Source organism: Lepisma saccharinum, chromosome 15 (assembly GCF_977018435.1).
Source record: "Lepisma saccharinum chromosome 15, izLepSacc3.1, whole genome shotgun sequence".
Classification (NCBI taxonomy): Eukaryota; Metazoa; Arthropoda; class Insecta; order Zygentoma; family Lepismatidae; genus Lepisma; species Lepisma saccharinum.
The window spans coordinates 45,122,658-45,147,473 of record NC_139243.1 but is presented as its reverse complement, the minus strand read 5'-3'; the positions used below and the strand labels follow the sequence as shown (position 1 = coordinate 45,147,473).

The following is a 24,816-nucleotide window of genomic DNA, read 5'->3' as shown; positions in this document are numbered from 1 at the left end:
CCTGTGGCGAGCAAGGTTCAAGTTCGTTCAGCGATCAATGTGTTGACGCGCCCCAGGTCTACCGTTTGCTATGGCGACATCGCCGGAAGTGACGTTTACGTTACCAGCGTCAGGTCATTTTTCTGCTGTATAACTGATTGCACGAATCTCAAACAACTTTTTGATCTAGCCCCGCCCTTCGTTTTCTGACGTAACTGATCGAAATTAGTGGTTAGGCTTAGCTCTCTTAGCATAAACATACTGTAGTTTTCACGGTTTGAACGAGTACTACTTAAGCTAACAGAAAATAAAATGATTATTCTATTCTACTGACTTATTCTGACGTCAGGAGACGAAGTCTTATCCATTACGTTGTTTGAGTGTTGTCCGATAAGTTAAATTACACCTGCTGCATTTTGGCTTTTGGGTTCCACGAAGTTTATTCACAACAAACTATACGTGAAACGTTTGCGTAACACAATGAGTGTACAAGTTAAAGTTGAAATAGAGTATTGGTAAGTTATTGTGATTTAGTATATTTGTCGATCTTACATATACAACATTGTAAAAATGGAAAGTATACCGAACACCATTGTCTGTGCACAGACAAGAGACTAATCACAAAAGAAATAGGTTACCTATTTTTTTTTCTTTGGACAAAGTCACGAAATGATTCGATCAGCATTTCAAAGAATTTTCTCTTTTATGAAGTCGCCGCCGCCAATATTGGTAAGAATCTCCCTATTCTAGGAACCATTATTAAAGACGTAGTTTCATATTTGTTTGGAAATATTTACATGTTGTAAGTCTGAAAATAGACAGAGATTACATCTTATCAAGTTCTCCTACCAGAAAGGCTAATTATCGTAGAATTTTGGCAATCGTTGTCACACAAAACTTGAACCATCCTTAAAGTAATTACCATGAGGGTAAATATGCGATAACGCCCGGACACCTTTAACTCATTTATTTCCCTAATTTTACCACTGGTACTTACCTTTTCTGCATTGCGCATTAGCACTCCTTTTGTTCAATTTAGCATATACGGACAACATCGGCTTGTAGCAGCAGCAATATATCTCGTATTGTGCTCTCGTGTAGAAAGCAAATAGCAGAAACAGAAACAGCATGTCGGACAGAGATGTTCGCAGAAAAAGACATGTTTTTGCATTAAAATGGATCAAAACTAGATTCACGAACTTCCACAATGCTACAGAAAATGTTTTCCGAAAGTACTGTCTCCTGTAAATTTGAAGAAATCCGTTTCCCCTTACACTATAATGTTACCCTATAGTGGTGACACCTATATATAATTTATTTCACACTTTTTTTTGCATTGCTAACATAGTATTCTGCATTGCGGAACATTTGTTTAGGTGAAGTAATGAATTTCTAACGATAATAATGTCTATTTCGTACATTTACGAGTACTCGTTATTTCGATTTTGTAACACACACTATGGCGATAGTGTACTGGTTAATCACGTGTTGTGAGAGTGTTTTGTCAATTTATGCAGTGTTGCAACTTTGTTCACCGGAAAATACTTACTTTCGTGCCCGGATTTGAAATTATGCTCATACCTAGCCAACCATTGACGTTAGCCTCACAAACCATTGACGTTAGCCCCACAAACCATTGACGTTAGCCCCACAAACCTTTGACATTAACCCCAAAAACCATTGACGATAGCCCCATTTTCCGTAAGGTTAGGTTAGGCAAGCATAGTTAAAAATCAGGTATGCCGGAAACACATTTAACTCAGTTATTTTCAAATAAAATTCATTTCTACTTACCTCATAGCTGAACATTTTTCAACTTTGGATCACTTTTTTTTCCATGAAAAAAGCATTATTTTTAACCTTATAATTATTTATTGGTCATTGCTAATTCGGCATGCAAATCTTGACTCTCATATATCATCAGCTGATGTGCAGTGTTTCCAAACTTATGAACCGATAAATGCCGCACAAACTATTCACAAAAGGTTTTATTAAAATTTCAGTAACCACCAAACGTCTCTAATTCCCTTATTTTCGTATTTTTCACATTGATACTTAAGTATTCGGTAACACTTTACTATACCTGAGACAGATTCCTTCAAATTTACAGGAGAAAGTACTTACGGAAATCATTTTCTGAAGCATTGTAGATGTTCCGGAATGTAGTTTTGGTCCATGTTAATGCGAATCCATGTGGTTTTATACGAAAATCTCTGTCCGACGTGCTATTCCTGCTCCCGCCATTTGCTTTTTACACAAGAGCACTGTACGCACCATTGCTGCGCGGCCATTTGCTTTGTGGATGAGAGTACAATGCGTCGTACGCGTAAACCCCGTAGCACGGCCCCGTAGTCAGTGTTTCAAGCCACGCGATGTTATCTCTAGAAGATGACGTGTCGAGGATGCGCCATGAAGATGTTGCCAGGTGTGGAAGATGCGTTAGAATTTTTAATTGAACATGGAATCGTGAAGAAATAAATGGACTGCGGAAAATGTGGGAGTGTGAAAAAGTGATATAAGTAATTAAAAAAGTTAATTTAAAATTCCTGAAGTGTTTTTAATTTTTTAAAAATTATCTGCTACAAGCCGATGTTGACCGTATATGCTAAATTGAACGAAAGGAGTGCTAATGGAACCTAACCTAACAGGCCTAACCTAACCTAGTAGGCATACCTCGTCCCCGTAAGTAAGTAAAAAAAGTCAATTTAAAATTCCTAAAGTGTTTTTAATTGTTAAATTTTCCGTATATGCTAAATGGAACGAAAGGAGTGCTAATGGAACCCAACCTAACAGGCCTAACCTAACCTAGTAGGCATACCTCGTCCCCGTAAGTGAGTAAAAAAGTCAATTTAAAATTCCTAATTTTTATTTGAGCATCCGGCCCAAAACTAGGTATTTTTCGGTAAAGGAGCTTGCAACACTGCATGCACACTCCAAATCGACAAAACACTGGCTCAACGAACGATCAACGGTAAGCTATCGCCATGTTGTGTGGCAATAAACAAGAACAGTAAGCACTCGTAAATGTAAGAAATATACATTATTTTCCTTACAAATTCCATTATTTCACCTAAATAAGTGTTCCGGAATGCATAATTGTACGTTAGCAATGTAAAAAAGTGCGAAAGACATCATTCCCAGGTGTCTCAGGTATAGTAAAGTAGTACCAAGTATTCTGCATTCCTAAGGGTTCTTAAAGTTCGCGTTTCGTTTTTTGCACGCAAATAATCTCAATTTTCAAAATATCGAGTATTTTTATTTTGTTCACTTTGGCTTGCGTTACACACGATATGGTGTAGAAATCTTGACTAGCGTAGTCCATGATAAGTGGTTATGCAGTGTTGCAACCTTCTTCATAGAAAAATACCTACTTTCGTGTTACTGATTTTGTATTTTTTTTCCAGGTTCGAAAACCCCAAGAACCATGCACGGATAGACCCACGAACCATTCATAAATAGCCCCACGAACCATGCATGGCAAGGTTAGGTTAGGCAAACATAGTTAAATTTATTTTTCAAAATTAGAAATGTTACTCGTGTTCGAAAACCCCATGAACCATGCACAGATAGCCCCACAAACCATTCATAAATAGCCCCACAAACCATTCATAAATAGTCCCACAAACCATTCATAAATGCCCCACGAACCATTCACGGATAGACCCACGAATCATTCATAAATAGCCCCACAAACCATTCACGGATAGCCCCACGAACCATTCATATATAGCCCCACGAACCATTGACGGATAGCCTCACAAACCATTCATAAATAGCCCCACGAACCATTGACGGATAGCCCCACAAACCATTCATAAATAGCCCCACAAACCATTCACGGATAGCCCTATGAACCATTCATAAATAGCCTTAGAGATACTGGGCAAAAGGGGGGGGGGGGGTTATAACCCCCATCAACCTCACATTGAGCACGCCACTGATCCTGTGCACGTCATGTTGTCGCAAGTTCATAATCAGAAATGATGAACATTAACTCATATTTATTTACGTTCTAGAAGTGTTACACAGTTACAAAACCGTGTATTTGGAAACACTGACTGGTTGTTACGTCATGAAACGCTCGCAAATATTTGGTTCACGTAGTAGATGGACATCAAGGGAACAGCTTTCGTGCATCGTAGTGACATTAATGTCGAAAATTACATGATTTACCGGCAAAAAAATTTCAACGAGGTGAAAACAAACTTCCAAGACCTTCCTAAAGTATAAATAAACCCATTTCGGTAAGTACTTTCTCCTGTAAAATTGAAGAAATACGTTTTGGGGATACGAAAATTTTACCAAGGTTTTTAAGTGAAAATTGATCCAAAAACCATTCACGGAAGGTTAGGTTAGGTTCAGTTAGGTTAGGCAAACATAGAAAATTGAATTTAGAAAAAAAAAAAAACGCTCACATCATCTTGTAAAACTACCGTGTGGTTGCTACACTGACAGGAGGTTACGTAATAGAACGCACTGAACATTTGATTCACATAGTCGACGGTAATGGTGGCACAAGCTATCGTGCAAGGGAGATACATGAATGTCAAAAAATACCTTATTTACAGGCCGAATAAGTTGCACGATTCGAGAAAACACTTTCCCCAGCTTCAGAAAGTCCACAAGAACTAAATTCCGTAAGTACTTTCTCGTCTTTTCTCCTGTAAATTTCAAGAAATGTGTTTCTGGTTTATATAATCGTTACCAAAAAAAATTAAAAATACTCGACACGTCATGTTATAGTGAAAACACGGCGAGTTTGAAACAATGACTACAAGGTTTACGTCATCTAACACACGGAACATTGTGCTCTCGTGCGGAAAGCAAATTGCAGTAGCAGAAACAGCATGTCGAACAGAGATTTTTGCACAAAACAACATGTATTCGCATTAAAATGGATCAAAACTACATTCACGAACTTCCACAACGTTACAGAAAATTATTTGCGTAAGTACTTTCTCCTGTAAAAAGTAAGAAGTCCGTCACCTCTATAGTAAAATGTTACCAACGTCACCCCTATAGTAAAATGTTACCAAGAGCACTATTTGAATGTCGAAAATAAGTTACTTATGTTGGAAGAAACTTAAAAATTACCTTACGCAAGCATGCGTGCTCCCTATGGACAAGGCATTCTCCGTTGATAGGAGGTTGAACTTAAACCTTCTCACCACGATCAGTAGTAGAGAGCATTTAATGCTAAGAGAAGTAAATCTGACCCATTTAACCTAACCACGAAAGCATGTATTGGGAAGTGAAAAATCAGTGTCAAGGAAACATGCAGTAAGAAATCGCTAAAACTCCACAGTATGTGTTAACAGAAGTAAATGAAAATCTAACCATGTAAAAATTGCATACTTAGCATGATGAACTTCGGCCCTTGTATGGATCAGCATGGCAATGACAAGTGGAAGGATACTTTATGAAATTTTTCTCAACTGGATGGATAGAATCTTACTGTTGCACAAGCATATTTTGCTCTCTCAAAGTTAGATATGGTGATGTACAGATATTGTACACTATGCTGTGCAATTGTTCACTTTCTATTAACAGCCTCTATTACAGGATACTGAAATAATCATATATTGTCAGACATTTTGTACAATTTATAATTTCACCCGTAATGTATAAATGCACAAACCATTTTTATTTGTCGATAGCAATATGATTGTATTAAATTTGACAGCCCAAGTTCCTTATGTTTTATTGCGATTTCATTGCTATGAATGCAATTTTTACATGGTTCTATTTCGATTTACATCTGTTAGCACATGCTGCGGAGTTTTAGCGATTACTTAAGATTTTGTTCAATATATGCTTTTGTGGTTAGGCAGGTCAGGTTTCGTTCTTTTAGCATTAAAATAAAGTCCCTAAATGCATTATATTAAGGATACGATTTACTTCTACATTGTAAGAACGGTCCATGAGGCCGAAACACGCCTGCTTAAATAAAGACCATTCTATTCTATTCTATTCATTCTCACTAGTCTACGATACTAACTGTCGCTTGTCAACGGAGAACATCTTGTCCGTGGGAAGTGTGCATGCTTGCGTAAGGTAATTTTTAAGTTTTTCTTTCAACATAAATAACTTATTTTTCGAATCCAAACAGTGCTCATTATTTTAAGGAAAGTTTAAATTTCGTGTGACAATGATTTCCAAATTCTACGATAAGTCTTTCTGCTAGGAGAATTTGAATAAGATCATCAAAGAATTTGAACCGTTACCTATTTTGGTAATATTAATTTAATTTTATTAAGTGCTTGTTAAGTTATGTGAGGTCTTCATCTCCATCTCGTCCACCTGTAGAAATAATGAGTGAGATAGTTGGATGTAGTAAGTCAGGCTGAAAATTATGTGATGGCAAATTATGATTTTTCCTTCTAATCCATATATTTGTGTGGTTGCATAATGTTTGCCTCACATATGCTTATTCCAACTCTTTCAAATTCCAACCTCTAGATGTCACGTTCTCTTCAGTACTGAATTTTACTTGTACTTGTGCCAAATTATGGTGAGCTTTTGTTTATGCTCTTGAAAATAGCCTTGAATAATTTGTTGCACATTGTGAACATTTTTACGAGGATTTCTCTTCAGATAGATTTCACATTTAGTGACGATTTCAATCCCTAGAAGTTTTTCAGGTACTTTAGTATTATACAGACTACCTCATTTGTCTACGTTAAATTATATTTCACTAGGTTATTTTAGGTTAGGTTAGAAGGTAGAACGGAAGTGGGGGTCAGCAGAAAACATATAGTCTGTAATGAGGTAGTCTGTATAATACTAAAGTACCGTTTATCTTTACTGAAAATATGTTTTCAGGAACTTTTATTAAAATGTTAATTTTTTTTACTTCAAAAAATTGTTACAGAAAAAAAATCATTATTAATGTGAGAAAATTTATATAAAATGTAACATATAGGCCTATATGTGAAAAGAGGATGTTTTGTATATTTCAGAAAATATGTATAATAATCGCACACTTAGCAACATATTTTCTTTGATTTTCTGAAAAACCGCAAAAACATCCATCTCCCGAAGAAAACTCTGTTCTTTTCATGCTTGTCCAGAAAGGGTTAAATGTATCTAGAAGTTATTTAGCTTGTAGTTTACGGTTATTACTAGCATAAGAACACAGTTTTTCGTTGTGATGTTTCAGTAGAACACACGCTCCCTTCATCAGACATTTATTTTTAGTTTGACTAAAGATACAGTTATAACAATGGTTAACAATTTTTTAAACAAAAAGAATCCCTTATACAATGGATGTTGTCAATGTTACATTGTTGTAATGTAACAACTTAATTGTGAAAACAAGCAGTCTGTTTTATTTTTATTTCTGATAAAAAAATATAACGGATTCTTTTTGTTTAAAAAAATCTTAACCATTGTTATCACTGTATGTTTAGTCAAACTAAAAATAAATGTCTGATGAAGGGAGCGTGGGTTCTCCTGAAACGTCACAACGAAAAACTGTGTTCCTATGCTTGTAATAACCGTAAACTACAAGAGAAATAATCCTACAATGCAAGCAATGCGTACATACAAGAAAAACTATTGTATCTACAAGTACAGTATGTATTATGTACATATTTAGTGTGTAGGCTATATTTTGTACTAGAAAGAATAGCACACATTCTTATGTTGGTCTTTGCTGGCACTGAACTATGTAATTTGCATTGTTTTTCAGTGGCTCCTGAGGTTACAAATCCCGCTATGATGAACTGGCTGGGGAGATACAGTCCCGTGTTCCCATGGCGGAAATTTCAGGAAGTGAGGGGAGACGAAGTGAGTACTTGATGTGATAGTAGGATAACTACTGAAATTAAGGTGATGGTGACCCTGCATACCCCCAGGAGAAACTTGAATTTTTTTTCTGAGTTAGAAAGATTCTTATTCATATGAACGTTTGTTGTTGTTTTTAACATGTGGAAATGCATGATAAGCGGGTAATTGGCGATTTTATATGGTATGATTTATGACATCATGTTCAAGGAATGGCTACGTTGTTAGGTTAGGCCTGTTATGTTTGGTTCTCTTAGCATAGATATTGTAGAAGTGAAGGTTGGGAGTGGAAAGTGTACTACCAAACATGTGGTCATGTTGTTCTACGATACTTCAAATTTACAATTTCTTCAATAGAGCGCCTGCATTAACATTCGTGAGTTGCCAAGAACAAGAAATGTGTGAAGTGTTGCAGACGTTATTTTGAAAAATTTACATTTTTTGTTTCATGGTGATAGTAATTACAAATTATCCTTCGATACCCGCCGTTCAGTTCTTACATGTATGACGAAAATTGGGAGCAATTTTACAATACCGAACCCTTCTCCAATTTCGTCCATATTTCGCATACTCTCTAATTTAGGGCTGCTAATCACGAATCTGCAGTTAATATTTGTCGCTCACGTGTAGCAATTCGAAAAAAGGGGGTCCATGATCACAAACGACAATGCACGATTGCTCATTATTTACGTGTTTCCAATACTGAAAGAACGAATTTACGACCCTAAATTGTAACTATGTTTGCCTAACTGAACCTAACCTAACCTAACTTTACCGTGAATGGTTTGGAGGGCTATGTGTGAATGGTGTGTGCGGAACTGTAAAAAAATGTTCCAGTACTTAAAGCACAAAATTATGACCCCAAATTGTAACTATGTTTGCCTAACCTAACCTTACTGTGAATGGTTTGTGGGGCTATGCGTGAATGGTGTTTGCGGCTATGCGTGAATAATGTGTGGGGCACCGTAAAAAAAAAAATCAGTTTCGTAGCACTTGAGCGACAAATTATAACTACAAAATCGTGAACCTAAAATATTGAATATGCAAAATATGAACGAATGACCTTTATTATTAATATGTACCCAACTAAAATTTACTAAGAAAACTTACGAAAGAAAGAACTTTATTTCATACCTCACACCACACAGATTACTAACTTCTGCCATTCTTCCGTGAAGTGATTCGCAACAAACATGGTATTCTGTGCATGGTTTCCATCATTGTATACGGAGAACCATCGCGGCAATTGAAAAGCTTAATTTACAACTTCTACACGTCAAACAACAATTTCAAGAGGTTTCCCCCCCTCCTCCCCCCATGTTAACCTCGGATACTTCATTGGGACTACGTATTTTGTGAGTATAAGAAGATGGATAGAAATGACATTTCTTTTTTTCAGTATTAGAATCAAAATCTTCCGGTAAATAATGAGCAATTGTGCATTGTTGGTTGCGATCACGGACCCCCTTTTTTTTCGAATTTCTACACGTGAGTGCCAAATATTAAATGCAGTTTGGTGATTAGCAGCCCTAAATTAGTGAGTATGCGAAATATGGACGAAATTCGAGAAGGGTCCGGTATTATAAAATCATACTGCTTCAAATAAGTGGCGAAAGTGATCAAAGATTTGATGTGCCGTGGTCATATTTCTAGGATAAATATCTCACTTTCTCACTTGTTTGTGGTTTCCACATGTTAAAATCACTTTCAGGCACCTTAAAACATCAAAATGTACAGATTGGAAAGAAAAAAGTTTAATTTTTCGTTGGCTGGTACGATCAATCACCAGCCCCATTACTTAAATAACAAGACTCTGGAAAATGCTAATATCTCAAGGGCTATGCATTTAATTTAGAACATACATAGGCCTATATAAATACATAGCTTGATTCATAATAAACGTGTCCATATTACAGAAGGTATTGAAAATTTCCACCACCATTGTCCAGGTAGAGTCAAACTCGACTCTCCATATTTGCAATGAAAACATGCTCTGTTACTGTGTAACCTATTTCTCTGCATTAACCTCAAATACTAAGCAAAAATCGAAAAGAAACCTGTATGCTACTCACTGTGCACTCCACCCTGTACACCACGGGAGCCAAGAATACCATATAGCAAGTGCCAATTACAGCAGAAAGAAAGAGCTTAAATGGCAATAACATGGCAGGTTATTTTCAGTGCTACATTACTACTCACTGTTACGGACACACATTGTTACTTACCATTACTGACTTTATTTTCTTCCTTTCTCAAAGTATAAGGTTCTTTTTACTGAATATTTCATATTTGTATGATTTAAATGAACTGACATGTTCGTATTTTATGGGGCCTTTAAGCGAAGAATCACCCTGTATTTATATGTATGAAATATGACTCAAAAGGTCTTTTACATATTTTTGGTAAAAAAGCAAAATTTTGGTGTTAACAGCAGTGAAAAATGAGATAAAAAGAAGTATATAAAATGACATTTTGGTTTTAAAATTGTGTATATAATCCTAAATTTGATTTAAAAACTGCCCTTATTACACAAAATAAACATATCCCTTCTAATAGCACATTTATGTAGCTACCAGAGTATTAAGTTTATTCCTGTATATAGGCGTCTATTTTTACTTCTCAAATATTCACACCAGAATTAATCAATTTTCTATAAATTGCATAACTCTCAGGATAATTCAAACCTCAGAATGTGTCGCATCGGTAAATAAACTCTAAATTTTGTGTTTGAGTCTATTTCACATTTTGCAATTTATTTCACATTTCATGACAAAACAGGGTAAGAAAATATACCTCACACCTTTCAGAAACGTGAAAAAATGAACATTACAACATGTTATATTACATTTTGTGTTTTCGTCAAAAACGAAATGTGCATGCCTCTAGTAGTAAGCCACGAGACAATGCGGATTGTAGTCTCAGTGATCCTGCTCTAGAGTATCCAAGGAGATATGCAGATTGGAGGTGGTTGATACATGGATGGATCAGAATAAAAGGTTACAAAATGAAAGAAACACAGTATGACCTGGTATAAATTGATGATGTGTTCTAAGAAGGCTAAACACACATCACTTTTCCACATAATCGCCTTGGCGATTGAGACATTTATCAGACCGCTGGACCAACTTGTTGATGCCGTCTTGGTAGAAATCATGCCCCTGCTCATTAACCCACTTTGTGGTAGCTGCCTGGACATTATCGTCGGAGGAGAACCATGTTCCAGACAAGTGTCCATTCAGATGGGGATAAAGGAAAGAGTCACTGGGGGCCAAGTCCAGCTGTATTAGGGGTGGTTCCACACTTCCCACCTGGAACGTTACAGCAACTGCGTACACAATGGCGAGTCAAATTACCTACACTATTTCGCAACAAGTTGTCTTCTGATAACACTCTCACCATACACTTCCTCGAGCTGACGATGAATATTTGCGGCTGGAACATTCCTCGCTCTCAAGAAGCATATGACTAAAGCTCGGAAGTTGAAGACCTATAAATTGCCAATCAAGGACCTATAAAAAGACCTAAAAATATGAAAAAGATCCTAAAACGAAAAAAAGAACATATAAATGTGATCCAAATTAATTAATAGCTTCACTTTTAATTACATATTTAATGAATAAAAAAATAAGAAATTCTGGTTGTATGGAACACACAGTGCGGAAAAAAAACTATATGAATGGAATGCATCTTCTTCCAGACATTATATATTTTTTTAGATTAACGTAACTTGAAAAACCATATGTGAAGAATCATGTTTGGCCTAACCACACTAGGGTTACAGAAATATTACTTTGGATCCTATTTCAGTCGTCCAAAAATGTTTTTCTCTCGTTTCAGGGATGGTTCAAATATATATATATATATATATTTATTATTATTTCTTTATTGAAGAAAGGACGTTTAAGAACTGATGATTCGAATTGAGAAATGAACGTATATTATGTTGGGCCTCGTCTTCGGACACTAGGAAAGAAAAGGATTTTTCCTCAACTTCCGAACCCTACATATGACACTTTCCACTTCCACGGCTCAGACCAATTCTGCAAGCATCTCGCCATTGCATCCGTTACTACACCACTGACAGTAAACGTAAAGTTGTCAAAACTCGCCATGCGTAAATGATGCCATCTGTTGCATCTCCGGGTAAACCAATTACTTGCCTCCTATTTCGTGCATTCACAGAATGCTGGTTGTAACCTTTTTTTCTGATCCATCCATAAAGAACTCGTTCCATGTATGTTTTTTTTTATGATTATCTTTTAAATTTTGTAATGAACATACACATTATGACCATCACACTTCTTTGTAGATAATTGAATCAAAATTAAATATTGTTATTTTAGAAATTTTGTTTGTTGTGTTGTCACATGAGCTAATATTCTGTGCTCTTGCAATTTCTTTGTGGGTGAGAAATCTCATTCCTTTTCTAATATCATCCAAATACTCTGTCATGAGCCTTTCTTTTCCTCCTTTTGCATAATATTTACTTAATTAAGATTTGGCACACACAGGAAACATACTATGTAGAAATTTCAGCTAAAAATGCAGGCTCTACTAAGACTCAAAACCAGGTATCTCGTATACTGTTCCATTGCTCTGCCAACTTAGCTACCGAGCCAGCCTGGGTTCGAGGCTTCATTTTTCGTTGAAATTTCTACATAGTACATTTCCTGTGTATGCCAAATCTTATGTAATTTACATATCTTTGCTGGGAGAAACCAGGCAACGTCAAGAGTGTTTCAAGGGCAACAGGTCCCATTGCAGTAGCACTGACAGGGACAATTCCGCACAGGTGAAACAGTGACAGCGAAAGATTAGGCAAAGCCATGGCCAGGCTACTCAGTAGCTCAATTGGTAGACCAATGACACGGTATGCCAGAGACCCAGGTTTTGAGCCCTGGTCGAGCCTGCATTATCAGGCTTTTCTCATCGATTCTTTTCCACAACTTTTTCTGGTTATTCCTCTCATTTTAAAGGTTGTCTACTAGTCTAAAAACCTGGAAAAGTCGTGAAATTTACTCTTCTTTTGGTAAAAGCAAAATTTTTATAGTAATACAAAAAAAGTAGATTTTCAAACCAAAAGAATTGAAGAATCGAGAAATTTTAATTTTGTGTGGAAAAACTATACTTCAGTTTGATATCCTGATTATTGGGGTGCACGTGGTCACTTTCCCCACAAGGATGCAAATGTCAACTTCACTTCTACATTCTTCACCTGGGACTGCAGATAGCAAGGTGCTGGCTGGTGCCTTGACCTGCAGCGAGGGTAATCCTGTGTAGAAATTGTTGAGTCATCCATATAGTTTGTGATTGTACCCTCGTCCATCTCATCGCATCACCATTCTTCCCCATCATTAGACATTAATAGGGCCCGGATTCTCAGGGTTTAACCTATTTTACTTAGCCATTTTTTAATTAAGTACATGAATCCTACAGGTCCTAAAAAGTCTAAAAGGAGTTAAGATCCTAAAAAAGGCTGAAACCTTGTTTTGTTTCATCAGAGTGAACACATTGTTAACTGTATGGCAATATGAAAACTTATTCTTTCTCCACTATTGTAACATATATTTTTGTTTTAGCTATTTCTTAATGAAATACATGAATCCTATAGGTCCTAAAAACGTTTAAAAGGAGTTTAAATCCTAAAAAAGGCTAAATTGAGCTTTTCAGCTAAATTAACGTAAAATAGTAAAAAAAATGCTGGAACCTTGTTTTGTTTCATCGGAGTGAACACATTGTTAACTGTACGGCAATATGAAAATGTATTATATCTGCCCCCCCTCTCTCTCTCACACACACACACAGAAGAGGGAATGGAAATGTAAGAAGGGAAAGGGCATGAGAAAAAAAAGGGAAGCAAAGTTGGCATTACAAAATAAATAGCTTAACAATGACACCTTTTAAATATTTGTTATTTTCTGTATTTTCTAAAAACTGTGTTTTTTGTATGCTTTAAGTTTCGTAAACATGTAATATGTGAAGGAAAATGTGTTTACAGTATTGATGCTCATATAAATGCAAAGATTTCTGATTGATTTGAATAAAAAATACAGGTAGAAAAAAATCCTAAAAAGGGCAAATCATCTCTTTATAAATCCTAAAATGATGTCTCTAAAGTCCTAAAAGTCCGGGCCCTAGACATTAATGTAATTGACCTATCTCACATCATAGTGCAATTCGTACTTTTATGATCATGTGGATGGAAATTAATCAATCAATCATCATAATTAGCCAAAAGTGGCTGATAAGTAATGTGAAATAAAATAATTCAATTGATATCCTGAGTGTAACCAGTACAGTGGAACCTGGATTCTACAGTGCTTTCATTTTGGCTCTGGGCCGAGATATTGCAGACTGCACGGCATGGTGTGGATGCTGGCATATTTGACCCATGATATCCCGCTTATTTTTATGCACATATCTAGCATGCAGTGTACATTTATATTGCATAACGAGTACTAACCTGCATTGTAAAAGTTGGTCAAAGTAGTGGCCAACTGTATTACACATTCCAGACATCTTTTGATGAAATTTTGATTGACACGCAAAAGTTCCTCTTCCTTAACCTTTTGCTGCCCAAGCGTCTCGAACGAGATACCCAAATGTAACCCTCACTGTCCCAAGCATCTCGATCGAGACGCTGTGTCAAGGTCGTAGTTTTTACATTATTAACTTTTCTATTTTTGTCTAGAATTTCGATTTTATTTTTTTATATTGTTCCTAACACATGTATTTAACAGAAATGTTTCTTGCACCTTTTTTCTTCTTCATGAAAATGGAGGTGAAAAGGCGGGAAAAGGGACTTCTCTTTTGCATCTCTTTTCAAGGGAAAATATAAATTTCAAACATTTCAACAATTTTTTAAAATAATTTTTGGGGGTTTTCTCCCTTCCCCCTCCATATATACGCCAAATTTGCATAAATTTTGCATTTTGTGCATTTTGACATTTTGGGGGGACGCCATTTTTTTAAGAAAAGTATTTTTGAGGGGATTTCCCCCCTTTCCCCCTCCATATGTACGCCGAATGTGCATAAATTATATATCGTCTGAATCTGTGATTCATTCTGCGTACAACGGTATATCTTTCATATCTCTAGGGCATTTAGTTTCTGAGCTATAGTCATTTCAAGGTACCGCTGCATTTTGAAGCTTGAATCAGTGGCGTGCCGACAATTCCTTTTGGGGGTACAACTCAAGTTACATTGGTCATACGACAATGATGCAAATATTTATCTGTTTCTTACATGCCAGCAATAATTTCTATGTGCATTTTGAACTTTTCATATCCTTTTTTTTCGGGGGGGGGGGGGCGAAACCCTATTTTTTTAAAAAAAAGTATTTTCAGGGGATTTCCCCCCTTTTCCCCTCCATATATACGCCGAATGTGCATAAATTATACATCGTCTGAATCTGTGATTCATTCTGCGTACAACGGTATATCTTTCATATCTCCAGGGCAAATAGTCTCTGAGCTAAAGTCATTTCAAGGTACCGCTGCATTTTGAAGCTTGAATCAGTGGCGTGCCGACAATTCCTTTTGGGGGTATAACTCAAGTTACATTGGTCATATGATAATAATGCAAATATTTTTGTGTTCCTTGCATGTTAGCGATCATTTCCATGTGCATGTCGACACTGTCATGTACTTTTTGCTTGAAAGGAGGGTGGGGGAACAAAAAAAAATTTCCCGAAATTTTGGAATTTTGAGAGTTAGCCCCTCCCCCCCCCCGCCACATATACGCCGAATTTGCAAAAATTTCATATAGTCTGAATCTGGTTCATTCCGCGTACAACGGTATATCACTCATCTCTCTAGGGCAATTAGCCTCCGATCTACACTCATTTAATTGAAACTCTGCATTTTGCTCAAAATCGGCTCGGGACAGAGAGGCTTACATGTGAAAAAGGCCTTGGGCGGCAAAAGGTTAATTCTTGTAAGTTCTGTTCGTATATTGTCTTTCAGTTCATCTATAGTGTGGGGATTGTTTCTGTAGATTCTATTTTTTAGGGTTATTAAACACAAACACACACTGAAATTAGAGAGAAATTATACTTCACATTAGAAAAAGCAGGACTGTACTGATAAGCATGAACATTTATGCCTGCAATGTGAGTTTCAGAGAGTGCAAACCCTTGCAAGTGTCAGGACCTTGAATTGGCTGTCATTTAGTAGGGTCTTAGAAACACTGCCTGGGTAAATTTCACCCAATGCATGGTCATACATTTCAGTTTGGTATTCCAACATGTTATTTTTTTCTTGTTTTTATCATTGTGTGGTTGTTTTCAAATGTTCAAAATTAAAATTATGTTGAATGGTACTCACTTTTTCCTCGATTTTTTTTTAATCTATTAATTTCAGTGGCCACTGCCACCATCCTCGTTGTAACTTGCTCTGTTGCTTTTTTGTGATTAGTTCTTTGGCTGCTGCTAGGTGCGCTATTGTTAACTGTTTGTCTCCAACGTGTTGTCTGCTATTGCCCAGCATTAACTGTTGTAGTAGGGGAATCCAAGTGTGGTTAGCTTGTCCACTATCAATATCTGATTCGTGGATGCAGACGGATAGTTAACAACAGCACATCTAGTGGCAGCCAGAGAACTCAAAACAATAGAAGCACGCCAAGAAACAGTGCAACAAGTTCAAACGAGGATGGTGGCAGTAGGCACTGAAATTAATAGAACTATGAAAAATAACAGTTTCGTGGAAAAAGTTAGTACCAGTTCCTGTGTATTTATCTACTAGCACATGTCTCATTTCCCAAATATGAAAAAAATTATGTTAATCAATGAAAGATATTAAATGCTTTGAAACAATTAACATTCATACTTCAGTCATTTTTCTTCACCTGTATACACAGTTCAACACGACACTGCATGTTCGTGAATGTTGCTGCCAGAGTATTCGGCGTGACTGCCTGGATTTCACAGTGGATGTTCTCACGTAACTCATCGATGGTGCGTGGTTTGTTCTTGTACACACTACCTTTAAGGTGTGTGTACAAGAGTTACGAGTTACGTTAGAACATCTGCCATGAAATCCAGGCAGTCATGCTGATACTCTGGCAGCAACATTCACGAACATGCAGCGCCGTGTTGAACTGTGTATAGAGGGGGGTGGGGAGAGGTCACTTCCAGCACTTCTTGTAATGTACCTTCATTTCTCAACCATAAAGGTATGTCATGTACAAATTTGGTTTCATATCCTCTTGTATTAAGATTTTTATAACACTTTTTCTGGGGCCCCTTACGAGTGGGACACTCTGTATTATTATTGACATGCTTAGAAACAATTAAAATTCGGACTTAAGATGCAATTTTCTTCTGGGTATTTTTTTACCCAGTGTGCATCCTGCTGGGTTAACAATGACAAGAAAACAACTTGCAAACAGAACAAATGTGTCAATCAAAATTTCCTGAAAAGATGCCGGGAATTTGTGAATGCTGTTGGCTACCACCTTGAACAACTATTATAACATGGGTTAGTACTCGTTATGTAATATACACTGCATGCTAAAGATATGTGCGTAAAAATAAATGGGACGTCACGGGTCGAAAATGCCGACATTCATGCCATGCTCTGCTGTCTGCAGTCATTTGCTATCTCGGCCCAGAGCCAAAATGAATGCACTGTACATGTTCCCAAATTTTTGCACTTACACTTTTCCACCTTTGTACCCTGAGGAACGTAAATTTGAAGTTTTATATAATTTTATAGTCTTCTGTCAGACCAATAAACAATAAAAGTTTAAAAACGAAATGTACTCATTATAATTGACAAGTGTGAAAAATGTGAACATTTTGTTTATTTAATATATGGCATATTGACCCTTGTCCACAACTCTTGAACATTTAGAGCATATTACTGTTTCTCAACATCAAACTTTTATTAAATGTAGAAGTATAAAGTTGAACAATATTTCTTTGAAACCTTTTGCTCATTGGAACCTAATTTTGATTTATGAACTGTTAAAAAATTATGTTTTTTCAATGTAATAGTTTTTCTAGGAAATTATGCAGCCTAGATTCATTCTGGCATTGAAATTTGTTTTCTTTCTTTATTCTCTCTGACACTATAATAAAATAATTAATACACAACAGAGATAACTTTGCAATTGTCATGGTAATGCTGTTCTCATGAATAACATTGATTATTATATGTTTGTAAATGAGTATTCCATGAAAATTGATCCTACTCCATGTAAATAACAAAACATAATGAATCAATCTGGAAATTATTGCATTAAGATTTACATGTTTGTGAACACACACAATTTGCATATTTCACCAACAAAAATTATTAGCATCTGTACATTTAAAGCATCACGCACATAACAGCTTTTCGTTAATACTTTTCATGCATTTAGATTATGTCATCATTCTAAGTTGTTGTTTTTTTCATTTGTTAGAAAACACTACCGATTTTATATTTTCATGCATTATGCATTCAATCTTGATAATCCCAACATAGCAGGATGTTAACAAAATTTTCCTCGATTTTACATTTTCCGATATTTTAAGTTTTTTTCAGCTCGGTCCTCTGAAAAACATGAAATTGAGGTTCCACTGTACTTCATAATCCAATTAAATCAATTATGAATATTTTAGTCCAATATGTATCATTTATACATTTCATGTATAAATGTCACACATGTAACGTTGGGATGCCCCATAAGTTGCATAAATGCATGGACATACCATACCTTTTCTTGTTTAATGTACAGTACAGTATTTTACCTTGGTTCAAGAACTATAACATTTCAGAATAACTATAGTAGGGACATTGCGGCGTTATGTTTGTGACATTTTACACACAATAGTTAAGGTTCTAGTCATGAGATTGAATTAAAATATTCATAATGAACTGATTTCATAGAATTATGAAGTACTTTATGGTATCTGCCAAAAAATGAAAAAAAAAATGAGTATGATGGCATAGGCTGAATGCATAAAAGCATTAACAAAAGTGTGTTACGTGTGTGACGCTTTAAAAGTGTTGCAAATTTTGACTTCATTAGTCTGTGAAGTATACAGGCTGCAGATGCTAGTAACTTTTATTGGCGAAATGTGTAAATTGAATGCATTCACAAACATCTGAACTTTAATGCAATTCAAAACAATAATTATTTCCATAATAATTCATTTTGCTATTAACATGGAGTATGACCACTTTTCATGGAATGCATCAGTATTAGAATGCATGCATATTTGTAAAGTTTTTATAAAACTGCACAATATATGTATTTCCAGTTTGTAATTGACACATATGCTCTTTTTCCAGCATCATTTGAGGTTGTCGTAAATGGCAAAGTGATCCACTCTAAACTTCAGACAATGGCCTTTCCAGACTTCGATGAAGTTGTTGAAGTAGTTGAGGAGGTTGCTAAGGGCGAGGAGATAAGAACTGTTACCAAGCACCAAAACAGTTCATGCTCTGTAATGTAACGACTAGCTCTTTGCCTGTTTAACTTGATATGTTTCCTTTGAACTACACTTGTGTTTTCTAGTTTTCATCCTTAAGTACAGGTTCTTTGTATTCTTTCACTATTTTTGAAAAAAGAAGGAAAAGTAAAAACAGTTAAAATTGTGTTGTACTTATAGGCGAGTTTCAATTCTGTCATCGAAGTACATATTATTGGATGGAACTTGTAACGTGACATAACATTCGGGAGGGGATATTTAAACACATATGCCGTGATTGGTTACTCAAATAAAATTTCCCACTTGCCATTTAATTCTGTGACAATGGACATAGTTTTCCTGCATACAAGCGTTATCAAAACTGGATGTACAAGGACTGAAGAAATATTGACGGGAAGGTGCTCACTATCTTCGAAGAAGACACCATGACGACCATAATGAAACTAACAAAAATTACGAGAGAGTGCACTGAAAATTTTTTCCTCGGGTAATTTCAATTATCACATATTTATCTGTGTGTTAGCAGCAATGAATGGAGACAGTGTTCTTTTCACGAGGAACATAATATAAATTACAGTTTAATGTTTCAAGAATATTAATAATAACAATATAATAAATAATAATATAACCTGTGGCCAAATATGTATATCATCTTTCATTTAAGCATCATACTTCTATGGATCGGAACCACAGCGCAACTTCACCTTTTCACCATATCTCATTCTGTCAATTGCGCTAATGAGGTTGTGAAGAAGTAGTCATGCTACTTCAGGACGTCATAACATTGTTTTTGATTGCACTTAATGTTCCTGACATTGCACACATAACTAAAAACGACTGTGCAATTTTGCACTAAAGCAAAGGTCTGCAAATGTAATACACACACTTTGTTTACATGAATGTGGTTACATCACGTGAAACTCACCTACACCATGCACAAAAAGTTGTAAAATATATAGATATTATTATTTATTTATTAATATTTCTTTTGTATGTAAGATTAATACTATTGCATATTTTACCCCTTGCCCCAAAGTGACTTTTATCACATTATGTGATATGGACAGCGAGCTTGAATTTTTGGAATTAAGTAATATCAAAAAAATATTCTTGTGTGCTGGGACCTTTTTAGCATGCAGTTCGTGATATTTAAATTATGATATGAAAGAAAAATACGACAGATTTTAAGAAAAACAAAACAACTTTGAAAAAACGTAAAAGAAATAGGACTTAGGACTGAAAAAAAAGGTCCCTATCTGATAATATTCTCATAAAGCATTACAACTAGATTTTATTGTAAGAAACAAATAGCTTGAATTAACTGTAAGGAAACATATCAGTTACTTTGTACGACACAGTATGTTTGTATACATATGGAAGAAAGGTCATGTAACTGCTATTTTGAGACATATACAAGAGTGGTGTGTTGTGACCTTGCTGTCATTCTAAATAACATGACGGTGGCTTCTGAAAGGGGAAATGACTCGGGGAAGCTGCTTGATGCTTATTTTGTTAGTGTGACAAGCAGGATCACAACTGATCATTTTGTATTATTCCATTTGTTTTTGAAGTGTAATAAAACTGATATTTATTATTGTTATATAAAATTCTGATGTTTTGTTATTTTTTCTTTAAGAGGAAGCTGAAAATAGGATAACCTAAAAACCTTGTTTACCCTGTTATGAACAAGAACATGGAATTTAAACATTGATATACACTTTGTAAAGAAAAACTAGCGACATTTGCTCGGATATGGTTTTCACAAGATTCATTAACCGACACCCCCAGTTCTTTTCTATTTTCATTTATTTTTTATGTTTCAATGCAAGAGGCTACTGTTGCATGGAGGCCGATGAATGCTTTGTGCGATGCAAACTTCCCGCCTGCGCAATGCACCTCAAAAGCAACAGAGTAGCACCAGAGGGAGCCTCTTGCATTGAAACATAAAAAAATAAATGAAAATAGAAAAGAATTGGGGGTGTTGGATAAATGTCATAGTTTTCGCAAACCACCTCCCGTTTCTTCTGCGATGATAGGAGGGAGTGAGAGAGGTTTTCCATCGAATGAACACGACCGACGATGCCTCCTGCCTCTCTCACTCCCTCCTATCCGCTCCCTTGCAACGCTTCAGCACCCCTGCTCGTTCTACAGTTTACTAATGCATTCGAGAACGCTCCTTCACAAATTGGGCTGGTGGACAAATCCTGCTTTTCTTATTGTTTTAATTCACTTCATAATCTTGTGAAAACCATATCCGAGCAAGTGTCGCTATTTTATTCTTTACAGAGTGTATAAGTACCTAATATATCCACCACACAAAATTGACAGTTTTATTGCAAAATGCCCATTTGTAATCAAGGTGACTGGAGCTATCAACTACAGAAAATATGAGAATTTTTGTTAGTAAGAGGATAAAACATGAGCGAGAGTATCCCACAGGAGAGAATTTCCTTGCATATTGATATTTATTGTTGTCAATAAATTCAAAAATAATAATTATAGGTGGTGAACATTGAAACTGAAACACTGGTGATTATAGAACACTCCGATGGAGGGCTTGCCTGTGCCACCTGTTGCTCATGCACAGCGTAGCAGGTATTCAAATGCATAGGTGTGTGTCTGCCAGTCACATTGGCACAGTAGTACCTGTGCTGTACGTCGAATATTCGGTTTTGCACAGTAGAATGGGGGACACATCAGAGTTCCAAAGATGGCAAATTGTTGGTGCTCATCTCGCCGGTGCATCAGGAACAGAGGGTGCGAATATTTGTAAAGTATCAAGAACCACAGTGTCGAGGGTCATGGCAGCATACCAGAATGAAGGACGAACCACATCCAGGAGGAGTAACTGTCGGGGGAAGGGGAAGCGGAAGCTATCTGACAAGGACGTCTGAGTATCGAAGAGGATTGTGTGTGAAGCATAAAACCACTGCTGCAAAAGTCACTGCAGAATTGAATACACACTTAATTGATCCTCGTTTCTACAAAAACCATCTGTCGATACAGGGTAGCTGTACGGAAACAATTGGTCACTAGCACCAATGCCAAAAAGTAGGTTGAGTGGTTCCATCAGTGCAAATCGTGGATGTTAGACGACCTGAAATGTGTTGTGTTCTCGAATGAGTCCACATTCACTGTTTTTCGTCATTTGGATGAGTTTACGTTTGAGAAGTCCATCCGAAGCATTCCAACCAGACTGCTTAGTGCCCAGAGTGAAACATTGGTGTGGATCCGTGATGGTGTGGATTGCAGTCTTTGGGACCAGTGATCACTCTACAGGAACATGTCGCTGCCAAGGACTATAGGGCCATTCTGGAGGACCAACTTGAACCCTATGGTGCAAATATTGTTCCCGGCAGTATTCCAGGATGATAACCTTGTGATGAAGAAGGGTTCCCAGGTTCGATACCCTGTGGAGGCACCTAGTAGTTCAGATTTCACTTTGGAAATTAGGTCCAGTCCCAGTTAGCCTATTTGTGTATAAAAGTGGACTTAACATTCGAGCAAATCTATTTACTTAGCTATTTTATGGAGAATTCTATATTGTGGTTTGGCTGTCTACTTTAATAAACGAGCTCGACCCTGTGGCCGAGTGGTTAGCACATCGCGCTGCGACGCCAAGGGTCCCGGGTTCGAATCCCGGTCGGGCTTGGTTGTTTGTGAATGTCCATTCATCAATTTCATCATTTCATCACTCATCCCCATCTTCGCCAATTAGCCAAGAGGCACAAAACGTGAAGTAAAATAAACTAAATCAATCAATCAATCAATTTAATAAACGAAAATGTTTAGAAAAACAAACAATAATGTACAACTCATATGAATTGAAAAGACAAAGCCATTCTTGTTTTATTTGTGATTTTGTAGAACACAAATATGGGCACTATCAAAAAAGTATTGAATCCATAAAGTTACGAATGCTTATAATAAATTTTTACATGAAAATATTGGTGGCATCTAGCAACACTGATAGCATTTGTTGCTTCTCATATACTCAAAACTACATGTCTGTTATAATTCCTGGTAGATCCACTCAACCAATAGGTACACACAAGGTTCCTTTCAAATGTCAAAATTGTAATATAACACATGAGCTTGATAATTTGTGTCCAAGATGCAATCATTCACCATCATGTCTGCTTTTGTAAATATTCAGACATTTTCTGACCCACCCCCATATAAATTGATACAGAAGTGTTTTGAAACTACTGCTGTCCACCACTCATCATTTTTCTTTTCAATGATGACACATGAGTGTAGAAATCAAAACATGGCAAAATGTGTCAACAGAATGTATATTGATTGATAACTTCTTTCAAATGTCAAAAATATCTAATATGTTTTCTCAACTTAGAATCCGTGAAGAAACAAATTGGTTTTCTTTGAAAAGTGTAAACATAATTTTGAAAGAAATTTAAAAAGAAAAGCTTACCATTTTCCTGTGAATGAACCATAAAAAGAATGTTGACGCAGCTGCTCAACTGCAGTAAACACACTGCTGAATTTGAGAAATGGACAGACATTTTATGGTTATCTAAGAAGATATATTATGAACAGTATTCATAGGGACCAGTAAGTATCAAATAATCCAAAATAGTTAATTCAGTTATTGTTCCTTAACTTCATGAATAAAATATTTAAAATGAAAAAAAAATCAATATTTATCTCCAGTTCTCAAAATAATAATCATCACACAGTATTCTTTATTCCTCATAATTTAATCATGTATGGAGATGATGAAACAGAGGAGAGAAAACAAGTGCAGGTCACACTGCCCCCTCCAGATGCACTTACTGATAACATGAAATTTATTGATGCATATTCTTTGAATTCTACAAACAAATCATAAAATGTAGGATATTTTATTATTCAGAGTCAGTAAGATACTTTGAAATTATTGTAACTTGTGTGCTAATATGTTATGTATGTATGAAGGGAGTAGCTCAGTTTTTTTATTTCAGTGACTGCCTGCAGCTGTAGTACCTGCCAATGAAGTCATGTGACCACTTTTTTATAAAATGGCTGCTACCCTGATGGAAAAGGCTTTTTGTGTTATGGAGTTTTGCAAGTCTTCTCAACAATCCCCCAATGCTGTGGGTTGTGACATACGAAGCTGAAGACTGGCTCGAGATGTTGATTTTTCTTGCTCTTCGAATGAATATTTCCCAGATATCTTCCACCCTTTCCTCCAATGTTGATGGCCTCCCACTACCCAATTGTAGATGGAGTCTTTTTAAATTGCTGCTGAATTTGCGATACACTGCGGTATTGGACTCAGACTTGCAAAACTCTGTAACACAAAAGACCTTTTCTGTTGGTGTATCAGCCATTATGGAAAAATTGCCATAATTGTGAAAAGAAATCACTGAAAAAACATTTTGAATTACTCTTTTCATACATACATAACATATTAGCACATCTCAATAACAAGTTACAATCATTTCAAAATGTGAATTTCCTTTTTAATTACCCCTGCATAGCTAACAGAATAAAACTTGAAACAATACACTAGATTCCTAATGTTCAAGTAGTAAATAAGTTGTAAACATGGGTATTTTAAACATTACACTAGATTCGAATCACAGTGGTCCTGTTCTTGTCAGGGAGACCCATGTTTGGTTACCAGGATGGATAAT

At 36.1% G+C, this 24,816-nt stretch overlaps 1 protein-coding gene across 1 annotated transcript; it reads left to right on the top strand.

The window, feature by feature from the left end:
* The first annotated feature begins 375 nt into the window (after positions 1-375).
* On the top strand, positions 376-20,340 carry LOC145999469 (uncharacterized). The gene is made up of 3 exons (XM_083136438.1): positions 376-494; positions 7,670-7,767; positions 19,041-20,340. Exons 2-3 carry the CDS (start codon positions 7,734-7,736, stop codon positions 19,202-19,204), a joined length of 198 nt encoding a protein of 65 aa, XP_082992564.1. The 5' UTR covers positions 376-494; positions 7,670-7,733; the 3' UTR covers positions 19,205-20,340.
* Positions 20,341-24,816: the final 4,476 nt, after the last annotated feature.